Source organism: Pipistrellus kuhlii, unplaced genomic scaffold, assembly GCF_014108245.1.
Source record: "Pipistrellus kuhlii isolate mPipKuh1 unplaced genomic scaffold, mPipKuh1.p scaffold_m20_p_27, whole genome shotgun sequence".
Taxonomy (NCBI): domain Eukaryota; kingdom Metazoa; phylum Chordata; class Mammalia; order Chiroptera; family Vespertilionidae; genus Pipistrellus; species Pipistrellus kuhlii.
The window spans coordinates 1,415,776-1,441,057 of NW_023425526.1; the positions used below are offsets into that span (position 1 = coordinate 1,415,776).

Consider the following 25,282-nt stretch of genomic DNA (forward strand, 5'->3'; position numbering starts at 1 on the left):
CCCCACCACAGGCCTACCACTGCACTATTTTTTATTTTTTTCTTTATTAAGGTATTACATATGTGTCCTTATTCTCCCATTGCCCCCCTACACTCATGCCCTCACCCCCCTGGTGTCTGTGTCCATTGGTTATGCTCATATACATGCATATAAGTCCTTTGGTTAATCTCTCCCCCAAACCCCCACTCTCCCCTACCTTCCCTCTGAGGTTTGACGGTCTGATCGATGCTTCTGTGTCTCTGGATCTGTTTTTGTTCGTCAGTTTGTGTTGTTCATCATATTCCATAAATGAGTGAGATCATTTATCTTTCTCTGACTGGCTTATTTCACTTAGCATAATGCTCTCCAATTCCATCCATGCTGTTGCAAATGGTAAGAACTCCTTTTTCACCGCAGCATAGTATTCCATTGTGTAGATGCACCACTGTTTTTTAATCCACTCATCTGCTGATGGGCACTTAGGCTGTTTCCAAATCTTAGCTATGGTGAATTGTGCTGCTATGAACATAGGGGTGCATATATCCTTTCTGATTGGTGTTTCTAGTTTCTTGGGGTATATTCCTAGGAGTGGGATTACTGGGTCAAATGGGAGTTCCATTTCCAGTTTTTTGAGGAAACTCCATAGTGTTCTCCACAGTGGCTGCACCAGTCTGCATTCCCACCAGCAGCGCATGGGGGTTCCTTTTTCTCTGCAACCTCGCCAGCACTTTGTTGCTTTGTTGATGATAGCCATTCTGACAGGTGTGAGATGGTATCTCATTGTTGTTTTGATTTGCATATCTCCGATGATTAGTGATTTTGAGCATGTTTTCATGTGTCTCATGGCCTTCCTTCTGTCCCTTTTCAAAAAGTATCTATTTAGGACCGTTGCCCACTTTTTTTTTTTATTGGATTGTTTATCTTCCTTTTGTTAAGTTGTATAAGTTCCCGGTAAATGTTGGGGATTAAACCCTTATCGGTGATAACATTGGCAAATATGTTCTCCCATGTAGTGGGCTTTCTTGTTGTTTTGTTGATGGTTTCTTTTGCTTTGCAGAAGCTTTGTATTTTGATGTAGTCCCATTTGTTTATTTTCTCCTTAGTTTCCATTGCCCTGGGGGCTGTATCAGTGAAGATAGTGCTTCAGCACATGGCTGAGATTTTGCTGCCCGTGGATTCCTCTAGTATTAAATATAAGACGGGAAACCGCCACACTATTTAAACACATAATTCCTACGCTGCCAGTTACTTTAAGTTAAAAGTTCTTCACTGCACTCTAACGTATTTTGTATGTGTACTTAGGAACTAGATAAGAATGATTGAGCTGTTTTTCTCTTTGACCTTCACTACTGTGTCGACTCCAAACAATTTAGTCCATTCGTGTCATTTGAGAACGCTGTAAACATTGTCCCAGAGCAGCAGCCGTGTCTTTGATGTAAAAGACCGCGAGGCCACATGTTTGCTCAGACCTGCAGGGTGTGTACCTGTTTGTTAACTAGGCAAAGGCCAGCCGGTGACCCGGTAAATGCAGAAAACTGCTAAAGCCTTTCCAAATAATAGACTCTTTGAGAGCCACCAGTGAGCAACGTAATTGTTCTGTGATTACAAAGGTAAGGAGACTGCCATTCCATGGTGAGACTTGGCTGAAGGACTAAATCCCCTCTGGGCAGCAATTAGCGCCACCTGAGGTCATGCAGGGACTCCCACAGACCCATCCTTACTAATTCTCCACATGGGGGCAGTATCGAGCATTCACATAAAATATAACCATTCCCTCTGTTTTTTGAGGAACTCCGCTTACAGAATTACCTACGTACAAACTCGGGGATCCCTGGAGCAGATGTTTGGGGTGTATCAGGCAGCATCCTGCTTATCCGCAGCGTTGCATCCTCCCATTGTCAGCCCTCCTACAGGTTCGGAGGAAAGCAAGGAGCTCTGCTTAGCTGCTAATGCTCAGGCACAGGGTCCGGATGACGGGCTTGTGGTGAGAAGCAGGCGGCGTGGCGCTGTCAGGGCTGTGAATTCTGTCACCTGGGAGCGGGGCGGGGCTCTGTGCGGCCACCGCAGGTGACGATTTCCCCGCGGGACCCTGTTAGGGCATCGGGGCGTTGGGGCTCCCGCCAGCACCGCCTGCCACGAGGCTGGCCCTCCTCTGACGGCCCACGGTGCCCAGGTCCACACTAACTGAAGCACTTAGGATTATTCTGAGAAAAAAATTGGGTTCTGACATGGTCTCTTCCTCCTCAGGACTCTCTGCTTTTGACCCTGTCTGAGACAGAGATTAAACCTTGATTTCAGCTTCAATGCTGTGATCGCACTACAGCGCTTCCTCGGCCCTTTCATTAAGTGCCCCAAATAGGCAGAAATCAAGACCTGTTTCCAGGGGTCCGGAAACGGATGCCAGGGGCTGCAGGCCCTGCCGTGCGGCAGACGGGCCGCCGAGGAGAGAATAGCTTGGTGCCTGGACAGCGATCTTGCTTCCTCCCCTCTGCACGCCTCACGCCGGCTCGGTCAGCACTCACGGCCATTCCTTCTGCACAGGAAAGAAAAAGTCCAAGTTCAAAACGTTTAAGAAGCTCTTCGGCAAGAAGAAGAGGAAGGACCCGCCCTCCTCCTCCGGAGGCAGCACCTGGAAGCAGAGTCAGGCGAAGAGCGAGGTCATCGCCATCGAGGCAGGGCCCGTGGGCTACGACTCGGAGGATGAGCTCGAGTAAGTGGCTCTCACATCCCTCAGGCGGGCGCGGGGGCCTGGCTGCTGTGTCGTTGTCATGGTGACGTGCTGGGTGTCTGAGCCTGCTTTCTTCCTGGTGATTCCACAGCACACTCTCCCACGGAAGCCGTGCTTTCTGTCTTTTCACACGCGGAGAAAGTTGCGGGGGATCATTAGGTACCTGCTGTGTGTCAGGTGCTGCACATATTAAAATTCTACAAAAACTGTGGGGCAGGAGGTAAGACATGCCGTTTTATAAGTGAGCAAACCAGGCTTCAGCAACATTTTGGAGAAGTTGCCCAGTATGCTACAGCTGAAATTAGCAATATTGGGATATGAGCCGATTTAATTTGACCTAAAATTCTTTTGAGGATGTGGATACTATACTAGGAAGTACATCTGTTTAAGCTTGAACTTTGAGTAATCTAATAAGAAAGCTTTGAGAGAGAGAGAGAAGAGAGAGAGAGAGAGAGAGAGAGAGAGAGAGAGAGAGAGAGAGAGAGAGAGAGAACAGAGACAAGAAAGAAGGAGCGGGGCACTTTTTGCTGTTCCATCTTAGAAAAATCATCCAGAAATATTATGAGGCAGAACAGACTCAATATTAGGACAATTTGGGGAAGTCTACCTATTTTTATAACTTGCCTTTCACCAAAATATAGTTGTAATATATATACTCAGTTATTCCAGCAGCTACATCTATGAGTAAAAAGTGGGGCGGCGAAACACACAGGCTTGTTGTCACGCCAACTTTTATGTTTTCTTTTAAACAACTTTGGCCCTTAGCTTGAGGTAAAACTCTTCAGAGGCACAATGAGCCTTGGGCCAGAGAACAGACCACGCTGAGGTGGGGTCACTGTCAGGGCCCAGGGATGCGTCCTGCCCACCTCCTCCTCCCGGCTCCTCCCCAGCGGCTAGCAGAGTGGAACTCACACTGGCCACCTGGTGGCACCAAATGGCTGAAGAGGAAAGGCTGTGGTTCTCCGGTTGCTTGTTTGTTTCTTCCTGCTGGCAGTGAGCACGCTTGCCCCCATGAGGGCGGAGACGATGGGCTGAGATAGGTGTTGCAGGCGGTGGGCTCCAAACTCGGGGGAAGACATCGTCATGGTAACATTGCTAAGTATTGCAGGTCTCTGGGCCAGCCGCAGGGAACTGGTCACGTACCTCACACAGCCCTCCTGACTGGCACACAGGCCTGGTGTTGGGAAGACAGGCCTGGGAGTACGACCCCCTACCCCCAGCCATGGAACAGCCCGTAGCAGGAGGGGCCAGCTGGGGTGCACTAGCCTGTCCAGTTGTCCGTCTCTATCACCAGAGCCCGTGGGGGGTGGGACTGCGCCCCTTTCACCTCCCTGTGCCCGCACCTAGCAGGGTCCTCACTCACTGGTCATAGTCCGCTGGGTGGATGCCAGGAAAGGAAGCTGAGGGTGGAGTGTGAGGAAGCTCTGGAAGTGAAGTCATGTTTTTAGAGAGCAGCGTGGAGGACAGGCAAGGTCCTAAAGGCACTCTTAGCCACGGCGAGAGTCGGCGTGTCTTCCGGACCTGAGCAACTTCTCACCATCACCGCGGCCAGGGGGTGCCACCTGCCAGGACACATCGCTGCTGGCAAAGTCTGTGGGAGCCTGTGGGTTTGAGGAGTAGACACCCATTTACTGTGTGGTTTTGCCTCTTAAGGCTCCTCACCTGTAGCTGCCCTCAGCCCCTTGGTTTCGGGTCGCTGATCTGCTGCAAGAGCAGAATCAGTTGCTCTGCAGAGCATCCCACATTCTGGCTTTGCTTTCTCTTGGCACAGCCCGACTCATTCCTGTAGTCTCCGAGCTCTTGGGAAGTGTTAGGTAGAGTGAGATACGACGTAGATTGAGGTGGACCTGGATACTTGCTGTCACTTCACAGGCACATGCTTCCTGGTTGTCCCACTTCCATGACCAAGACTGAGCAGTGGGGGCAGGGGTTCCCAGAGCGATTCCTCCACTCATCTTCACCTGATGGTTTTAACGCCCGCTGAGGGTCATTGCCCAGACCCACCATTTCATTGCAAAATGGTGGTTTTTCTAATTGTGCCATTTATCCTGCATGAGTCAGCTGGAATCTATATCCTATCTAATAAAAGAGTGATATGCAAATTGACCATCACTCCAACACACAAGATGGCTGCCCCCATGTGGACATAAGATGGCCAGCAGGAGTGGGAAGTTGTGGGTGGTCAGGCCAGCAGAGGAGGGCAGTTGGGGATGACCAGGCCTGCAGAGGAGGGCAGGTGGGGGCAATCAGGCCAGCAGGGGAGGGCAGTAGGGAGGGACCAGGCCATCAGGGGAGGGCAGTAGGGGGGGACCAGGCCTGCAGGGGAGGGCAGTTGGGGGGACGAGGCCTGTAGGGGAGGGCAGTTGAGGGGAACCAGGCCTGCAGGGGAGGGCAATTGGGGGGGACCAGGCCTGCAGGGGAGGACAGTTGGGGGTAATCAGGCCTATAGGGGAGGGCAGTTGGGGGCAATCAGGTTTCGCAGGGGAGGGCAGTTGGAGGGGACCAGCCCTGTAGGGGAGAGCAGTTGGGAGAGACCCAGGCCTGCAAGGGAGGGCAGATAGGGGCAATCAGGCATGCAACGGAGGGCAGTTGGGGGGCACCAGGCCTGCAGGGGAGGGCAGTTGGGGGGGGATCAGGCCTGCAGGGGAGGGCAGTTAGGGGCAATCAGGCATGCAATGGAGTGCAGTTGGGGGGCACCAGGCCTGCAGGGGAGGGCAGTTGGGAGGGATCAGGCCTGCAGGGGTGGACATTTGGGGGTGACCAGGCCTACAGGGAAGGGCAGTTGGGGGCAACCAGGCTGGCAAGGGAGGGCAGTTAGGGTTACCAGGCCATCAGGGGAGGGCAATTGGAGGCAACCAGGCCTGTAGGGGAGGGAAGTTAGAGGCAATCAGGCTGCAGCAGAGCAGTTATATCTATCAGGCTGGCAGGGGAGTGGGTTAGGGGGTGATCAGGATGGCAGGCAGAAGCAGTTAGGGGCAATCAGGCAAGTGAGCAGATGGGAGCCAGCAGTCCTGGATTGTGAGAGGGATGTCCGACTGCCTGTTTCAGGATCAGGCTTAAATGGGCAGTCGGACATCCCTCAAGGAGTTCCAGATCGGACAGGGTGCAGGCTGGGCTGAGGGACCTCTTCCCCCCATGCACGAATTCCGTGCACCAGGCCTCTAGTATGTGTGTGTGTGTGTGTGTGTGTGCGTGTGTATGGCTAATATGCCAACTCTTGCTATGATACGCACTGATCACCAGGGGGCAGATGCTCAACACAGGAGCTGCCGAGCTGCAGTGACTTGGCAGCAATGGTTCTGGGTGACACACCCCGAAACCAGAGAGGAAGCCCGATTCCTTACGGGGCCTGGTGATTCCACCTTTGGCTGTGAGTTATGTTGTTGCTGGGGCACTGTTGGCCCCAAATCTGGTTTACTGCGCACTTGTGTTTGCATTCCACAACCCGTAGACAGCAACTTTACAGAGTGCGTGCACTCTCACACTCCAGGACTCCTCAGGGGGTGTTGGAGCGCCAGTTTCAGCCCAGTCCCCACAGGCCAGGCTGAGGGACCCCACCTGCCAGCGGAACCCCGCTCACCCTGCAGACGCTGGGGAGGGACCCCGGAGGTTGGCTCCAGAGCGTGTCCAGCCCGTCTTGCCCAGTCCCGGTCCCGCACCACCGGCCACCTTCCAATTAATTTCCTTTCAGTGTGCACAAATCTGTGCACTGGTCACCAGCTCTTCTATGAAGACCTTTTCTTTACTCAATCAGCTCCTCGGTGGCTCTCAAGTAGAGTTTGTACAGGAAGGGCAGAGTGATGCTTAAATACTGATCCTTTTATTGATCCACCTTCAGAGTGGTGACCTGGTACCCTGTCCTCTTCCAATACTGATCAATGAATTTTGTTTTTTCTTGAATATTAATGACTTGTATTTCACCAAAGTATAGTTGCAATATATATGCTCAGTTATTCCAGCAATTATATATGTGAATAAAAAGGGTAAAAAAACACACCACAGATTTGTTTCCATGCCAACTTTTATGTTTTCTTTTAAACGACATTGGCCCTTCACTTGAGGATAAAACTCTTCAGAGGCATAATGACCCTCAGGGGCCATTATTATTAAGGCATAGATTTTTACATATTTGATTGGCTTTATTCATCTTGGCGTCCCATGGGAGTGTCTTCAAATGAACTCCCGGGTTCTTTTTCTTTTTCTTTTTTTTTTGATGTTTTTATTGATTTTTTTTTAAGAGAGGCAAGGAGAGAGAGAGAAACATTGATCAGTTGCTCCTGTATGCACCCCAACAAGGGATCAAACCCACAACGTGGGTATGTGCCCTGACCGGACACGGAACTGGCAACCTTTCAGCGCACAGGACAGTGGTCAGCCGGCCAGCCAGGCAGGCCACGGCCGCTCCGGTGCCTTCCCCAGAGCCCGTGTGTTCGAAAGCTGCTTTGCTCTCCCGCAGTGAGAAATCTCAGGGGGTTGGCACATTTCCTCCCCAGACCCGTGCCCGCCGTTTCTTCACTGGCTCCGCTTCCTCTCCGTGTGGATGGCTTTGGAGACCGCAGGCTGGTTGCCAGGGGTGATGATGGCCAGGTAGGGGGCTGTCCTTGCTTTTAGACCTTCCCAGCACAGATACCTGGGAAAGAGGCTTTATTTTTTAAGAGGAAAAATAAATTAGTAATTCACTGATATTCACAGTTTAAATGTAATAGGATACACATTTTACTTTTTGGATTTTTTAATTTGAATTTATTTTTCTCTTATACTGGATATCTTGGTTCATAATGATATTAACAACATTTCTCCTTTTCTTCATTGTACAATATACTTATAATAATTTATTGCTCTCCTCTCCCAGCAAAGGTTGTTAGATACTGTAAAGACTGTTCTGTACTGTGTTTTTAAGTCAGTGTTGCTACTAATAAGACTACCAAGGGCAATCTGATATCTTTGTGGTTTTGTTCTTAGGATTTGTCCTGTTACAGATGTAGAGTCAAAAGTCACTTGGAAGTGGAGTTAAAGTCACTCAGAATCACTTTCTCTGGGTGGCTCCGCCAATAAGCTGATATAAAGTGTTGCTTGTTCCAGGTTGTTATCTAGTTGGAGAGATTGTTTTATTTCCTTCTTTGTTTGATTTTGTCTCTTAACTACGTAAAACATTTACATGTTTCAAAGGCAAAACTCTACCTGTAGGTCCCGTGGCACCCTGTCTCCCCCTTGTTCTGCCCTTCCCCCAGGAAGTCATTTTATTAATTTGCTACTTATCCTTTTGTGGCGCGTTGTTGTTGTTTTTGTTGTTTTGTTTTGCTTTGCTTTTTCTTTGGGGGGGGTATTTTTCCATTGAGTTTTAGAGAGAGTAGAAGAGAAAAGGAAAGGCAGAGAGAAATGTCGATGTGAGAGAAACACATCGATTGGTTGCCTCCTGCACCTGCCCCGCCCAGGGCCCAGGCCAGGGAGGACCCTGCAATCGAGGTGCATGCCCTTAACCAGAATCCAAGCCTGGGCCCTGTGGCCCACAGGCCGATGCTCTACCCACTGAGCAGAACCAGCCTTTAAAAATATAAGCTGCCCTAAGCAGTTTGGCTCAGTAGATAGAGTGTTGGCCTGCGGACTGAAGGGTCCCAGGTTTGATTCTGGTCAAAGGCATGTACCTTGGTTGCAGGCACATCCCCATCAGGGGTGTGCAGGAGGCAGCTGATTGATGTTTCTAACTCTCTATCCCTTTCCCTTCCTCTCTGTAAAAAATCAATAAAATTTTTAAAATATATATATATAAGCAAATACGCACACAGGTTCACTGTGTCCATATACATTCACACCCCTTCCCCACCCCGAGCTAGCACTGTGTGTTACTCCCTTAGTGCGGACGGTGCCACCCAATGCCGTTCACCGGGACCCTCCTCGCCCGACGGTCCGCTGAGGCCTGCAGCGTGTCATGTTTTCCTCCTGAGGACACTTGGGGTGCTTCCGGCCTTTGCTCCCATAAATGCTGCTGCAGGGAAAGGCCTTGTGCTTCTGCCAGTGTGTCACTGTGGGCCTTTCATGCCGCCTCAACTCCCGGTTCCGCCCGGGTGGAGGTGGTGCAGCCATCTGGTTACCAGGGTGTGGCCCAGCTCCGGTGGAGGGAAGCCAGGTGTCCTGAGAGCTCTGTGGCCAGGGCCGCCGTGGGTGGGAGGGCCGCCTGGTGCTTGCCCTTGGCCCTGGGCCCTCCCAGAAATGTGAGGACACGCCCTCTGGGAGCCGTGGGTCCCCCCTGGCGGACTGGCTGTTGCCGGCTGGAAGCAAGTTAGATCATCAACCAGCACAGTCTGGTCTGCAGGAGAGCAGGGCCGCACCTCAGCCCGCTGGCTCCTGGGACAGGCTGCGGGCGGGCGGTGGGGCCGTGGTGTGCAGACGGCCAGCGTCTGCTGGGTGGGCTTTCCTGCCTTCGCCATCGGGTCTCATTCACCTCCTTCCACCTATTGTTCAGCCGCACTGCCGCTCGGAAAGCCCAGCGCTGACTCCCACATCCTCTGGACTCTCTGTGACTGTGCTGTGGGCTCCGGTCCAATGGGAGCCCAGGGCTAGGGCAGGGGCTGGGCCGGGGCCTGGGTGCTCAGGCTGCCTGCACGGATCCTGCCGGGGGACAGAGTGGCTCTGCGGATGGGCAGTGTCACCTCACAGCCGGCTCGGGGTGACCTTGAGCCCCCTGAGCGGGCAGGCCCTCCACCTGCTGTGCAAACACGGCCTCCGGCCCGCCCAGCCGCTGCATCCGCCCCCAGGAGTGGCCTCACCCTCCGGGCAGCGCAGCAAGCAGCCAAGGCCCCCGTGTGGGACCTCACACCTGGGCAGGCCTTGGTGTTTCCATGAATAAAAAAGCATCACACAAACGTCAGATCTGTGAGGGCAGCTTCTATCTCTGTGACGTTCCTAGTAGCTGATGGTGTCTGACAGGGTGGAGATGAACTACAGTCAGGGGCAAATAGAACACGCACCAGCCACGGGCCCACTGTGCACAGGACCACTGTGCACAGGCCCGCTGTGTGCAGGCCCGCTGTGTGCAGGCCCACAGAGTGTAGGCCCACTGTGTGCAGGCCCGCTGTGCGCAGGCCCGCTGTGTGCAGGCCCACAGAGTGCAGGCCCACAGAGTGCAGGCCCACTGTGTGCAGGCCCGCTGTGTGCAGGCCCACTGTGTGCAGGCCCGCTGTGTGCAGGCCTGCTGTGTGAAAGCCCACTGTGTGCAGGCCCGCTGTGTGCAGGCCCACTGTGCGCAGGCCCACTGTGCACAGGCCCACAGAGTGCATGCCTGCTGTGCGCAGGCCCGCTGTGCGCAGGCCCGCTGTGCGCAGGCCCACAGAGTGCAGATGCACAGAGTGCAGGCCCACTGTGTGCAGGCCCGCTGTGTGCAGGCCCACAGAGTGCAGATGCACAGAGTGCAGGCCCGCTGTGTGCAGGCCCGCTGTGCGCAGGGCCACTGTGTGCAGGCCCGCTGTGTGCAGGCCCACAGAGTGCATGCCCGCTGTGTGCAGGCCCGCTGTGTGCAGGCCCACTGTGCGCAGGCCCACAGAGTGCGTGCCCGCTGTGTGCAGGGCCACTGTGTGCAGGCCCGCTGTGTGCAGGCCCTCAGAGTGCAGGCCCACTGTGTGCAGGCCCGCTGTGCACAGGCCCACAGAGTGCAGGCCCACAGAGTGCAGGCCCGCTGTGTGCAGGCCCGCTGTGCGCAGGCCCACAGAGTGCAGGCCCACAGAGTGCAGGCCCGCTGTGCGCAGGCCCGCTGTGCGCAGGCCCACTGTGCGCAGGCCCACAGAGTGCAGCTCTTCTCCCGGGCACGGTCTCATGGCGGCTCTCCCTCCTAGGGAGGCCCGGGGCGCGCTGGGCGGCCGGGCCCTCTCGCACGACAGCATCTTCATCCCGGAGTCCGGACCGGACCCCGCGCGGCCTGTGCGGGTGTTCTCCCAGGAGAACGTGTGCGACCGGATCAAGGCTCTGCAGGTGAGCTGCTCGCGGCCGCCCTCGGTGCGCATGTCAGATACAGACCGAGACGTTCTAAACCCCTGGGGCCTACTGGCCACCTTTACAGTGCGATCGCGTGCACTTCGCAACTTCCCCAGGACACCCAGGCAGTGGCCGCTGGGTCCTGGCGCGTCTGCCTGGTGACGGCTCGTTTTCGAGGTGGCAGCGGAGGGTGACAGCGGAGGGAGGACGGCGGGGGGAGGACGGCGGAGGGAGGACGGCGGAGGGAGGACGGCGGAGGGAGGACAGCGGAGGGTGACAGCGGAGGGAGGACGGCGGGGGGAGGACGGCGGAGGGAGGACGGCGGGGGGAGGACGGCGGAGGGAGGACGGCAGAGAGAGGATGGCGGAGGGAGGACAGCGGAGGGTGACAGCGGAGGGAGGACGGCGGGGGGAGGACGGCGGAGGGAGGACGGCAGAGAGAGGACGGCGGGGGGAGGACGGCGGAGGGTGACAGCGGAGGGTGACAGAGGAGGGAGGACAGCGGGGGGAGGACGGCGGAGGGAGGACGGCGGGGGGAGGACGGCGGAGGGAGGACGGCAGAGAGAGGACGGCGGAGGGAGGACAGCGGAGGGTGACAGCGGAGGGAGGACAGCAGGGGGAGGACGGCGGAGCGGAGGGAGGACGGCGGAGGGTGACAGCGGAGGGTGACAGAGGAGGGAGGACAGCGGGGGGAGGACGGCGGAGGGAGGACAGCGGGGGGAGGACGGCGGAGGGAGGACATCGGAGGGTGACAGCGGAGGGAGGACAGCGGAGGGTGACAGCGGAGGGAGGACAGCGGAGGGTGACAGAGGAGGGAGGACAGCGGGGGGGAGGACGGCGGGGGTAGGACGGCGGAGGGAGGACGGCAGAGGGTGACAGCGGAGGGAGGACGGCGGGGGGAGGACGGCGGAGGGAGGACAGCGGAGGGAGGACGGCGGGGGGAGGACGGCGGAGGGAGGACGGCGGGGGGAGGACGGCGGAGGGAGGACAGCGGAGGGTGACAGAGGAGGGAGGACAGCGGGGGGGAGGACGGCGGGGGGAGGACGGCGGGGGGAGGACGGCGGGGGGAGGACGGCGGGGGGAGGACGGCGGAGGGAGGACAGCGGAGGGTGACAGAGGAGGGAGGACAGCGGGGGGGAGGACGGCGGGGGGAGGACGGCGCAGGGAGGACGGCAGAGGGTGACAGCGGAGGGAGGACGGCGGGGGGAGGACGGCGGAGGGAGGACAGCGGAGGGAGGACGGCGGAGGGAGGACGGCGGGGGGAGGACGGCGGAGGGAGGACAGCGGAGGGAGGACAGCGGGGGGGAGGACGGCGGAGGGAGGACGGCGGAGGGAGGACGGTGGAGGGTGACAGCGGAGGGTGACAGCGGAGGGAGGACGGCGGGGGGAGGACGGCGGAGGGAGGACAGCGGAGGGTGACAGCGGAGGGAGGACGGCGGAGGGTGACAGAGGAGGGAGGACAGCGGGGGGGAGGACAGCGGGGGGAGGACGGCGGAGGGAGGACAGCGGAGGGTGACAGAGGAGGGAGGACAGCGGGGGGACAGCGGAGGGTGACAGAGGGGGGAGGACCGCGGAGGGAGGACAGCGGAGGGTGACAGAGGAGGGAGGACAGCGGGGGGGAGGACGGCGGAGGGAGGACGGCGGAGGGAGGACAGCGGGGGGAGGACAGCGGGGGGGAGGACAGCGGGGGGAGGACGGCGAAGGGTGACAGAGGAGGGAGGACAGCGGGGGGGACGCGGAGGGGACAGCGGGGGAGACAGCGGGGGGAGGACAGCGAGGGAGACGCGGAGGGACAGCGGAGGGAGGACAGCGGAGGGAGACAGCGAGGCGGGAGGACGCGGGGGGGAGACAGCGGGGGGAGGACGGCAAAGGGTGACAGCGGAGGACAGGAGGAGGACAGCGGGGGGGAGGACAGCGGGAGGGAGGGACGGCGGGGAGGACGGCGAGGGAGACAGCGGAGGGAGGACAGAGGAGGGAGGACAGCGGGGGGACAGCGGAGGGAGGACAGCGGGGGGAGGACAGCGGGGGGAGGACGGCAAAGGGTGACAGCGGAGGGAGGACAGCAGAGGGAGGACAGCGGAGGGAGGACAGCGGAGGGAGGACAGTGAAGGGGTGGCAGCAGTGGGAGGACAGCAGTGGGAGGACAGCGGAGGGAGGACAGCAGAGGGAGGACAGCGGAGGGAGGACAGCGGAGGGAGGACAGCAGAGGGAGGATAGCGGAGGGAGGTCGACGGGGGGAGGGCGGCGGGGGGAGGGCGGCGGGGGGAGGACAGCTGAGGGGTGGCAGCAGTGGGAGGACAGCGGGGGGTGACAGCGGGGGGAGGACGGCGGAGGGAGGACAGCGGAGGGGTGGCAGCAGTGGGAGGACAGCAGTGGGAGGACAGCGGAGGGAGGACAGCGGGGGAGGACAGCTGAGGGTGGCAGCGGAGGGAGGACGGCGGAGGGTGACAGCGGAGGGAGGACAGCGGAGGGAGGACAGCGGAGGGAGGACAGCGGAGGGTGGCAGCGGAGGGAGGACGGCGGAGGGTGACAGCGGAGGGAGGACGGCGGAGGGTGACAGAGGAGGGGTGGCAGCAGTGGGAGGACAGCAGTGGGAGGACAGCGGGGGGAGGACAGCTGAGGGTGGCAGCGGAGGGATGGCAGGCAGGCCGGCGTGCTCCGTCCAGCCCTCTGCCCCCCGGCCAGGCGCTGACCTGTCTCCTGAATGAATGAATGGATTGGGGAGGGAGAGTTTGTCGATAAAGTCCTGATGAAAACAAGAGCACGTGTTCTTTTTTCCACCCCAGTTGAAGATACAGTGCCACGTGAACATGGGGCCGCCCCCGCCCGGGGGCCTCCCCGCCAAGCGGGGCGAGGACCCCGGCATGAGCTCCGAGGACGACGGGCTGCCCCGGAGCCCCCCAGAGCTGTCCCTGCTGCCCGAGGCCGGGCCCGGCACGGCCGTGAAGGCAAGTACCGCCCCCTGGTGCCCGCACCCGCACCCGCACCCGCACAGCCCGGCACGGCCGTGAAGGCAAGTACCGCCCCCTGGTGCCCGCACCCGCACCCGCACCCGCACCCGCACAGCCCGGCAGGCCGTGAAGGCAAGTACCGCCCCCTGGTGCCCGCACCCGCACCCGCACCCGCACCCGCACAGCCCGGCAGGCCGTGAAGGCAAGTACCGCCGCCCGGTCCCCGCACCCGCACCGCATGGCGGAGGCTGGGCCGCGGGGCCGGGCGAGGCCGAGTGGTGGCCGGGCTCGGGCAGGGAGGCCTCCCGGAGCGGGTCACGGCGCCGCCGCTGGCGCTGCTCTCACTCCGGGGGCAGAGGCCGGTCTCCCAGGCGACGGGCCTGCTCGCGTGCTTTCTGATGGGGGACCTGAGACGGGCTCTGCGCCGCGTCCTTCCTGTGAGCAGATGGCCAGGCCGGGAGGGAGCGCCTTTGTCCCTCTCGGCTGGCCTGACACTGGGCGGAGGGAGCGTCAGCAAAGGGACCTGGTCCCGGCGGTGGCATCTGAGTGGAGGACAGTGGGGACTGGTCGGGCGGGGACGGGGAGGGTGTGGTGCTGGTAGCAGGCAGCGGGGAGATGGCCCCGCAGGAGAGGCTGCCTGACCTCAGTGCCCCAGCGTCCGTGTCCCCACCTCAGTGCCCCAGCCTCCGTGTCCCAACCTCTGTGTCCTCCAGCCTCAGTGTCCCCCTGCCTCAGTGTCCCTGCCTCCGTGTCCCCTGGCCTTCATGTCCCCCGACCTCAGTGTCCCCCTGCCTCAGTGTCCCTCACCCTCCGTGTCCCCCAGCCTCCGTGTCCCCAGCCTCCGTGTTCCACCCTCCGTGTCCCCCAGCCTCAGTGTCCCCCTGCCTCCGTGTCCCCTGGCCTTCATGTCCCCCGACCTCAGTGTCCCCCAGCCTCAGTGTCCCTCACCCTCCGTGTCCCCCAGCCTCCGTGTCCCAGCCTCCGTGTCCCCCAGCCTCCGTGTCCCAGCCTCCGTGTCCCCCAGCCTCCGTGTCCCAGCCTCCGTGTCCCCCAGCCTCCGTGTCCCAGCCTCCGTGTCCCCCAGCCTCCGTGTCCCAGCCTCCGTGTCCCAACCTCTGTGTCCTCCAGCCTCTGTGTCCCCCAGCCTCAGTGTCCCCCTGCCTCAGTGTCCCCCTGCCTCAGTGTCCCAGCCTCCGTGTCCCCCAGCCTCCGTGTCCCCCGACCTTCGTGTCCCCCGACCTCAGTGTCCCCCAGCCTCAGTGTCCCTCACCCTCCGTGTCCCCTAGCCTCCGTGTCCCAGCCTTCGTGTCCCCCTGCCTCAGTGCCCCAGCCTCCGTGTCCCAATCTCCGTGTCCCAGCCTCAGTGGCCCCCGGCCTCCATGTCCCCCGGCCTCAGTGTCCCCCGGCCTCCGTGTTCCCAGCCTCGGGGCCACACATGACCTGTGTGTTTGGGGGGGGCCTCTCCATCACAGAGCATCGTCGGACACGCAGTGCCCTGTGTCTGTGGGGTCACAGCACAGAGACCCCTGTTTCTCAGTCCGTTCACTCGGGAGCGAGCCCAGCAGAGTGCTGGCAGGGCCGACCTCGTCCTTCTCCGCACCAGAGCATTCTGGGCCTTTATCAGTTCTTGGGCAACATGAACAGTCCTCTAGCTTCGTAGGAAATCAAACCTGAGCCTTTACGGCTAAATGGAAATAACCTTCGGAGTGTGGATTTGAGGACACAGTGATGGGTTGTGTGCCTGGCAGTGCCCAGGCGCAGTGCGGCTGAGGGGCCGCGGGCAGCCACACCACGTTGTGTACCGCGTGGCATTTGGTACAGCGGCGCCTGGCACCCCAAAGCTGGGCTGTCGTCCTCCCCCGCACAGGCCCCCGGGCGGCAGACACTCCGGGGGGATTCTGTGGACAGAGGTCTGCAGTGAGTGTTTGATGTCACTGCCAGGCTGGTATTTCCTGCAGAATGAGTTTTTCAGGAAATACCTGGAATTCCTTTTTAAATGTTATTAGCATGCGAGCTGGCAGCAGATGAAACGTAAGTGGGTGATCTTGAAGGTGAAATTACATCTAACTAGTCATGTGCTAGGCTCCTTGCCACCAAGGAGGGACCCTGGGCAGAGCGTGGCAGACTGGCCAGTCAGGAGGTGAGGGAGGTGGGGGCGGGGGAGACACAGCTCTGGTCTGGGTCCACCTGCAGGCCAGCCCGCAGCAGGTGCTGTCGCCTCTGGGACTCCGTCCTCAGGGTCTGGGAGAATCAGAGGAGCCCAGGTGGGGCAGCGCCCCCTTTCCTCACCGTGAGCGCCCCTGGCCCCCGTCCCATCGCCCTGGCCGCCTCCGCGGCTGCTCCGGGCGCGCCGGCCTCCGCCTCCCGCCAGCGGCTGAGCTGCTCTTTGGGGACAGACATGTTACAGCAGCTGTCGCCACGGTCAGCCCTGAACACCCTCTGAACCCCAGGCCATTTCCTCATGGCCCTGGGAGCCACACCCCCCAACACAGGCCACAGTTAGGCTTTAAATCATCCCGGAGGAGAATCTTCCAGAAGCTCAGAGCTTGGGGGAAAAGTATCCCAAAGCATAGCGCTGTGAGCACGCCCAGACGCTGCCGGCCCGCAGGTGAAACGCGACCAGCCAGCGGTCCTGTCCTCCCCCCCCGGCCCCCTCCCACCAGCGCCCCCGTGACCACGGCGGCAGTTCACGCTTCTGGGCCTGAGGGGACCCGCCTCCCAGACCCCAGCCCGAGCAGCAGCAGAGAGCTCCCTCCCAGCAGGAAGGCAGGGCCCCCGCCTGGCACCCGGGCAGGACCGGCTCCTTGTTCAGCGTCTGGGGCCTGGGCTCCTGGGCCAGGCGGGCCCCGGAGGCGGGAGCCGCATGCCTGTGCTTCGGGCTTAGAGAGGGGTGACCAGCGCCCTTGGTCTCAGTCCTGGTCTCACTGCATTTGCAGAGCTCCTCGTCTCTGTTCTCTGAGTCCCAGACAGTCAGCAAAAACAGGCCAAGCGTGATTACGTCTAGACAGAGAGGCTGGTACCGGATTCTGCATGATTTTTAAAAAATATATTTATTTTTTATTGATTTCAGAGAGGAAGGGAGAGGGGGAGAGAGAGATAGAAACATCAATAATGAGAGAATCATTGATCGGCTGCCTCCTGCACGCCCTACGCTGGGGCCCTGACTGGCATTGAACCTGGGGCCCTTCAGTCCGCAGGCCGACGCTCTATCCCTGAGCCACACCGGCTAGGGCAGGGTTCTGCTGCATGGCCCTTAAGGAGGACTCCCTGAGGAGCTGTCTCCGGTTCAATCCGAGCTGACTCCGAGTCCTCGGGGGCAGGAGGGAAGGCAGCTGAAGCCAGGGCACAGAGGAGCTGTGGCCAGGCGCCCTGGGGTTTGTTTAAAGTAATTTTTCTTGCTCTATTTCCATAGCAGCTGAGTAGCTCCAACAAGATCTAAAATTGATTCCATCCACTTACAGCCTTTCCCGCGACTCAGTGCCCGTCTTCTCCCGCCTGACGGCGATGAGCAGACCGATCAGCGTTCTGCTCGCCCGAGAGCGTGTGGGGCCTTTGGAGGTACAGGGGGAGGCAGTGCCGGGCAGTTCCTGCCAGAGCTGTCTCCCAGCAGTGGCCGCCCTGTGCGCCCACCCCCTGGCCCTACTCTGCGGGGGCCCAGGGTTTGGGACAAGTAGCTGAGCTGGAGGTACCCACTCCCCCCAAGCCCACTCTCTGCCTCCCTCCTGAGACTTTCCCCAGGGCTCACTAAGTCATCGTGAGAGGCACAGAATTGTGGTCTTAGGTTAGAACCATGGTCAGCAAACTGCAGCTCTCGAGCCACATGCGGCTCTTCGGCCCCTTGAGTGTGGCTCTTCCACAAAATACCATGGCCTAGGTGAGTCTGTTTTGAAGAAATGGTATTAGAAGAAGTTTCAGTTTAAAAAATGTGGCTCTCAGAAGAAATTTCAATCGTTGTCCTGTTGGTATTTGGCTCTGCTGCCTAATGAGTTTGCTGACCACTGGGTTAGAAAGTGAACCTGACACCACCTCACCCATTAGGATGGATACCATAAAAATATAAACAAACAAACAAACAAATGGCACATTTTGGCGAGGACCTGGAGATGTTAGCATACCAGCTTGGTGTTAGCAAAGTAAAACGGTGCAGGCGCTGTGGAAAGCAGTGTGGAAGGGTCCTCAGAAAACTGAGACAGAACTAGCAAATGATCCAGCAATTCTGCTTCTGGGTATCCACCCATAAGAATTGAAAGCAAGTTCTCTAAAAGGTATTTCTAGAGCCATGTTCATAACACCGTAATTCACAGCAGCAAACACGTGGAAGCCGCACGATGTCTGTCCGTAGGCGCCAATAAACAGCCGCGGTCGGTGCACACCAAGAGGGGGACTCTAACCCCGCTGCCGGGGACGGCCTCGCAGACACTCTGCTCAGGGAGATAAGCCAGCAGCAAAGGGGCAGCACTGTGAGCCCCTCTCACAGGAGGGGCCGCGAAGAAGCTCAGAAAGCACGTCACAGAGACAGAAAGCATGCTCAGAGACAGAAAGCACGCTCACAGAGACAGAAAGCACGCTCAGAGACAGAAAGCACGCTCACATAGACAGAAAGCACGCTCAGAGACAGAAAGCACGCTCACAGAGACAAAAAGCACGCTCAGAGACAGAAAGCACGCTCACAGAGACAGAAAGCACGCTCACAGAGATAGAAAGCATCTCACATAGACAGAAAGCACGCTCAGAAACAGAAAGCACGCTCAGAGACAGAAAGCACGCTCACAGAGACAGAAAGCACGCTCAGAAACAGAAAGCACGCTCACAGAGACAGAAAGCACGCTCAGAGACAGAAAGCACGCTCACAGAGACAGAAAGCACGCTCAGAGACAGAAAGCACGCTCACAGAGACAGAAAGCATGCTCAGAGACAGAAAGCACGCTCACAGAGACAGAAAGCACGCTCACAGAGATAGAAAGCATCTCACATAGACAGAAAGCACGCTCACAGAGATAGAAAGCATCTCACATAGACAGAAAGCACGCTCAGAGACAGAAAGCACGCTCAGAGACAGAAAGCACGCTCAGAGACAGAAAGCACGCTCACAGAGACAGAAAGCACGCTCAGAGACAGAAAGCACGCTCAGAGACAGAAAGCACGCTCAGAGACAGAAAGCACGCTCAGAGACAGAAAGCACGCTCAGAGACAGAAAGCACGCTCACAGAGACAGAAAGCACGCTCACATAGACAGAAAGCACGCTCAGAGACAGAAAGCACGCTCAGAGACAGAAAGCACGCTCACAGAGACAGAGAGCACGCTCACATAGACAGAAAGCACGCTCAGAGACAGAAAGCACGCTCAGAGACAGAAAGCACGCTCACAGAGACAGAAAGCACGCTCACATAGACAGAAAGCACGCTCAGAGACAGAAAGCACGCTCAGAGACAGAAAGCACGCTCAAAGAGACAGAAAGCACGCTCAGAGACAGAAAGCACGCTCAGAGACAGAAAGCACGCTCACGGAGACAGAAAGCACGCTCAGAGACAGAAAGCACGCTCACAGAGACAGAAAGCACGCTCAGAGACAGAAAGCACGCTCACAGAGACAGAAAGCACGCTCAGAGACAGAAAGCACGCTCAGAGACAGAAAGCACGCTCACAGAGACAGAAAGCACGCTCAGAGAGACAGAAAGCACGCTCAGAGACAGAGAGCACGCTCAGAGACAGAGAGCACGCTCAGAGACAGAGAGCACGCTCAGAGACAGAGAGCACGCTCAGAGACAGAGAGCACGCTCAGAGACAGAGAGCACGCTCACAGAGACAGAGAGCACGCTCACAGAGACAGAGAGCACGCTCACAGAGACAGAGAGCACGCTCAGAGACAGAAAGCACGCTCAGAGAGACAGAAAGCACGCTCAGAGAGACAGAAAGCACGCTCACGGAGACAGAAAGCACGCTCACGGAGACAGAAAGCACGCTCACGGAGACAGAAAGCACGCTCAGAGACAGAAAGCACGCTCACGGAGACAGAAAGCACGCTCACGGAGACAGAAAGCACGCTCAGAGACAGAAAGCACGCTCACAGAGACAGAAAGCACGCTCACGGAGACAGAAAGCACGCTCAGAGACAGAAAGCACGCTCAGAGACAGAAAGCACGCTCACAGAGACAGAAAGCACGCTCAGAGAGACAGAAAGCACGCTCAGAGACAGAGAGCACGCTCACAGAGACAGAGAGCACGCTCAGAGACAGAGAGCACGCTCACAGAGACAAAAAGCACGCTCAGAGACAGAAAGCACGCTCACAGAGACAGAAAGCACGCTCACAGAGATAGAAAGCATCTCACATAGACAGAAAGCACGCTCAGAAACAGAAAGCACGCTCACAGAGACAGAAAGCACGCTCAGAGACAGAAAGCACGCTCAGAGACAGAAAGCACGCTCAGAGACAGAGAGCACGCTCACAGAGACAGAGAGCACGCTCACATAGACAGAAAGCACGCTCAGAGACAGAAAGCACGCTCAGAGACAGAAAGCACGCTCACAGAGACAGAAAGCACGCTCACATAGACAGAAAGCACGCTCAGAGACAGAAAGCACGCTCAGAGACAGAAAGCACGCTCAAAGAGACAGAAAGCACGCTCAGAGACAGAAAGCACGCTCAGAGACAGAAAGCACGCTCACGGAGACAGAAAGCACGCTCAGAGACAGAAAGCACGCTCACAGAGACAGAAAGCACGCTCAGAGACAGAAAGCACGCTCACAGAGACAGAAAGCACGCTCAGAGACAGAAAGCACGCTCAGAGACAGAAAGCACGCTCACAGAGACAGAAAGCACGCTCAGAGAGACAGAAAGCACGCTCAGAGACACAGAGCACGCTCACAGAGACAGAGAGCACGCTCAGAGACAGAGAGCACGCTCAGAGAGACAGAAAGCACGCTCAGAGAGACAGAAAGCACGCTCACGGAGACAGAAAGCACGCTCACGGAGACAGAAAGCACGCTCACGGAGACAGAAAGCACGCTCAGAGACAGAAAGCACGCTCACGGAGACAGAAAGCACGCTCACGGAGACAGAAAGCACGCTCAGAGACAGAAAGCACGCTCACAGAGACAGAAAGCACGCTCACGGAGACAGAAAGCACGCTCAGAGACAGAAAGCACGCTCAGAGACAGAAAGCACGCTCACAGAGACAGAAAGCACGCTCAGAGAGACAGAAAGCACGCTCAGAGACAGAGAGCACGCTCACAGAGACAGAGAGCACGCTCAGAGACAGAGAGCACGCTCACAGAGACAGAAAGCACGCTCAGAGACAGAAAGCACGCTCACAGAGACAGAGAGCACGCTCAGGGACAGAGAGCACGCTCAGAGACAGAAAGCACGCTCAGAGACAGAAAGCACGCTCACAGAGACAGAAAGCACGCTCACGGAGACAGAAAGCACGCTCAGAGACAGAAAGCACGCTCAGAGACAGAAAGCACGCTCACAGAGACAGAAAGCACGCTCAGAGAGACAGAAAGCACGCTCAGAGACAGCACGCTCACAGAGACAGAGAGCACGCTCAGAGACAGAGAGCACGCTCACAGAGACAGAAAGCACGCTCAGAGACAGAAAGCACGCTCAGAGACAGAAAGCACGCTCAGAGACAGAAAGCACGCTCACAGAGACAGAAAGCACGCTCACGGAGACAGAAAGCATGCTCAGAGACAGAAAGCACGCTCAGAGACAGAAAGCACGCTCACAGAGACAGAAAGCACGCTCACAGAGACAGAAAGCACGCTCAGAGACAGAAAGCACGCTCAGAGACAGAAAGCACGCTCAGAGACAGAAAGCACGCTCAGAGACAGAAAGCACGCTCACGGAGACAGAAAGCACGCTCAGAGACAGAAAGCACGCTCACAGAGACAGAAAGCACGCTCAGAGACAGAAAGCACGCTCAGAGACAGAAAGCACGCTCACAGAGACAGAAAGCACGCTCAGAGACAGAAAGCACGCTCAGAGACAGAAAGCACGCTCACGGAGACAGAAAGCACGCTCACAGAGACAGAAAGCACGCTCAGAGACAGAAAGCACGCTCACAGAGACAGAAAGCACGCTCAGAGACAGAAAGCACGCTCAGAGACAGAAAGCACGCTCAGAGACAGAAAGCACGCTCAGAGACAGAAAGCACGCTCAGAGACAGAAAGCACGCTCAGAGACAGAAAGCACGCTCAGAGACAGAAAGCACGCTCAGAGACAGAAAGCACGCTCACGGAGACAGAAAGCACGCTCAGAGACAGAAAGCACGCTCAGAGACAGAAAGCACGCTCAGAGACAGAAAGCACGCTCAGAGACAGAAAGCACGCTCACGGAGACAGAAAGCACGCTCAGAGACAGAAAGCACGCTCAGAGACAGAAAGCACGGTCACAGAGACAGAAAGCACGCTCAGAGACAGAAAGCACGCTCAGAGACAGAAAGCACGCTCACAGAGACAGAAAGCACGCTCAGAGACAGAAAGCACGCTCAGAGACAGAAAGCACGCTCACAGAGACAGAAAGCTCGCTCAGAGAGACAGAAAGCACGCTCAGAGACAGAAAGCACGCTCACAGAGACAGAAAGCACGCTCAGAGACAGAAAGCACGCTCACAGAGACAGAAAGCACGCTCAGAGACAGAAGCACGCTCAGAGACAGAAAGCACGCTCACAGAGACAGAAAGCACGCTCAGAGACAGAAAGCACGCTCACAGAGACAGAAAGCACGCTCAGAGACAGAAAGCACGCTCACAGAGACAGAAAGCACGCTCAGAGACAGAAAGCACGCTCACAGGGACAGAAAGCACGCTCACGGAGACAGAGAGCACGCTCACAGAGACAGAAAGCACGCTCAGAGACAGAAGCTGAGTTGCGGGCCGGGGCTGGGAGAGGGCCTGGGAGGAGGAGCTTGGGGGGCACAGGGTTTCAGCCTCACGAGAAGTCCTAGGGCAGAAGGTGGTGATGGTTGCACAGTAGTAAGAATGTGTCTCATCCCCCTGCACTGCACTCTTAAAATGGCCATGACGCTAAATCTTATGTGTACTTTACTCCAGAGGAAAAAGAAAAGGACAATAAACAACCCTGGAAAACCCACATAAGCTTTCGCTCACATTGAGCGCTGTGCTAGAAGAGAACGTTTGTTTGCAGGTGACAGGGCCCCAGCTCAAGCCAGCACCTCCCAGCTCCCCCTCCCTGGTCTCCTCACTGGTCCCGGGGCTGTTTGCCACACTGACAGTGGCGCCCTCTGTCACTGACTGACAGGTCTCTGCCGGGGCCGCTCAGCCTCGCCGGGAAGAGCTGGCCAGCGGTGCAGGGCGCCGGCGGTGCAGGGCGCGGGTGCTGCCATCGTCCGGCATGTGACAGCCACGCCCCGGCAACACTTCGCCCTCAGCTGTCTGTCACTCTCCTCTGAAGTTTAAATGAGTGAAATGTTGTAACTTAACTGATGGTAACTTAAACCAGATTCCCCGGGAGAATGTGGAAAGACACAGAAACATCTAGGGTGGGCAGCCCAGGCCCGGTGATGGTCTGCCCAGGGGCTTCACACACCCTGTGCCCCTGCCTGGAGGTCACACCGCTGCCTGGCCACCCTCCGCTCCCAGAGACAGGACCGCCCGGCTCTGCCCTGGGGCAGTCGAGCTGCCTGCGTCAGCAGAGCAGCGGGCTGTGTCTGTGCCTGTGCCCGCAGCGGTGAGGGTGCCCGCAGCCGTGGGGGTGACGGCGGTGACGCAGACAGTGACGGGGGAGCCCGCAGCCGTGGGGGTGACGGCGGTGACGCAGACAGTGACGGGGGAGCCCGCAGCGGTGGGAGGGTGACGGCAGCTGTCTGCTGAGGGGCCTGGGGCGCAGGCTGTCTGCGTGGCCGTGGAAGGAGTGGAATGGTGGCAGGTTTCCAGGCGGTGGCCTGACGCTTAACCCTCCCGTTGAGACTCCGTGTGAAACGGGCCCTCCCGGGAAGACAGGGGTGAAAGCACGAAGTTGGTGTCGATTTCGTTGAGAATTAACATTGCTGTTTCTCCTCTTTGAAGGTCTCTTTGGCTTCCTCGTCCCGGCCGCCCTCTCCGGACCAGCCCTCCTCCGGGCCCCCGGGCGACGCCCTCGCCGGCCCCCGGACCGCGGCCAGCAGCGGGGCGCCCGTGGCTGACTTCAGCTGCCCGCCCGAGTCCTCCTCCTGCCTGGACAACTCCGCAGCCAAGCACAAGCTCCTGGTGAAGCCCCGCAACCAGCGCTCCAGCAAGATGAGGCGCCTGTCCTCGGTAATCACTTCTCTCCGCCTCCTCTTCACGCCTCTCCCCGCCCAGGGTCAGCTGCCCCCCCGGGTCCCATCGACAACATCAATTACTACGTCTCTCCCGTACGGAAACACTTCCTTCATTCGTCCTTCATTCATCCACTCATTCCCTCTTCCCTCTTTCATTCATCCTTCATTCACTCATCCTTCATTCATCCACTCATTCCCTCTTCCCTCTTTCATTCATCCTTCATTCACTCATCCTTCATTCATCCACTCATTCCCTCTTCCCTCTTTCATTCATCCTTCATTCATTCATCCTTCATTCATTCACTCACTCTTCCTTCATTCACTCATCCTTCATTCATTCATTCACTCTTCCTTCATTCACTCATCCTTCATTCATTCACTCACTCTGCAGCCCCTTATCAAGAGCCTGCTGGCTGTGTGCCGCCTCTCCTTGCCTTCCCTCTGCACTCAGCGAAGTCCACACTCCAGCATGCACGCGCCTCCCCCACCCCTCCAGCTGCCTCAGACTTCCTCTTCTCTGCCTCCTCCTGCTCCTGAGCTCTCGGAGCCGCCCTGCCTCCGGGCACAGGCCTTGTCCCTCCTGGGTCTCCTGGCAGCTCCTCCTCAGCCTCGGGGTCTTGGCTCAGAGGTCCTGTCCCCACAGGCTCACCTGTGGGAGCGCCCCTCCCCCGCGGCGCTCACCCCTCACAGCACAGGCCACCAGCGTGGCCTTTGGAAAGCGTGCTCCCTGTTCACTGCCGGTCTGCTCCGAGGCCTGGTCCCAGCCGGACTGCAGCCCCGGGCCCGGCTCCTCACAGGGCTGGCCCAGCAAACCGCTGTAGAGTGCACGGATGAACGAGCACACAGGGAAGGGGCGATGGCAGAAGCAGCCACCAGATGGACACCCGCCCGGCCCTGCGAGGACAGGCCCCGGGGCTGCGGCCGGGGCAGGGGCCAGTCACAGCTGGGGGAGGTGAGAACTCGCTCAGGGCACCAGGGAGTCACCGCCCCTGTAGGGGAGGTGCCTTCCCCCAGCTGAGAGAGACCTCACTGACAGCATTCGGCATTGCCTCCCTTCGCCCCTCAGGACAAGATGGGGCTGACAGGCCCCCGGGGCCAGCTGGAGACGGTGGCAGGGGGCCACTGAGGATGTTGGGGAACCCCTGAGACAAGGCTCCCCTTGGGCATGTGCTCTGAAGCTCGTGCTGGAAGGCTTGGCGTGGTGTGAAAGGCTGATTTTGAGAGGACCCTCCAGTGCAGTGTGGCTCCCGGAGCCGGGACCAGGGCGTGTGCAGGAGCATTTCCAGTGAGAGCTCTGAGGGGGGGCGGGTGGGGAGGGGTGGAGGCCAAGGCTCAGTCGCTCTGGCCTGCGTCCTCGTGCTGCGCGGAGCCGGGCAGGGACGGAGGCAGCTCCCGCTGG

The 25,282-nt window shown here is 58.4% G+C and overlaps 1 protein-coding gene across 1 annotated transcript in view; it reads left to right on the top strand.

Annotated features, from left to right (window-relative positions):
- CRACDL (CRACD like) overlaps positions 1-25,282 on the top strand; it is a 99,987-nt gene that overhangs the window by 50,440 nt on the left and 24,265 nt on the right. The window contains exons 3-6 of the mRNA XM_036454044.2: positions 2,521-2,689; positions 10,537-10,672; positions 13,461-13,622; positions 23,651-23,878. Of these exons, the coding sequence (XP_036309937.1) occupies positions 2,521-2,689; positions 10,537-10,672; positions 13,461-13,622; positions 23,651-23,878 (695 nt within the window). The remainder of the gene's footprint in view (positions 1-2,520; positions 2,690-10,536; positions 10,673-13,460; positions 13,623-23,650; positions 23,879-25,282) is intronic.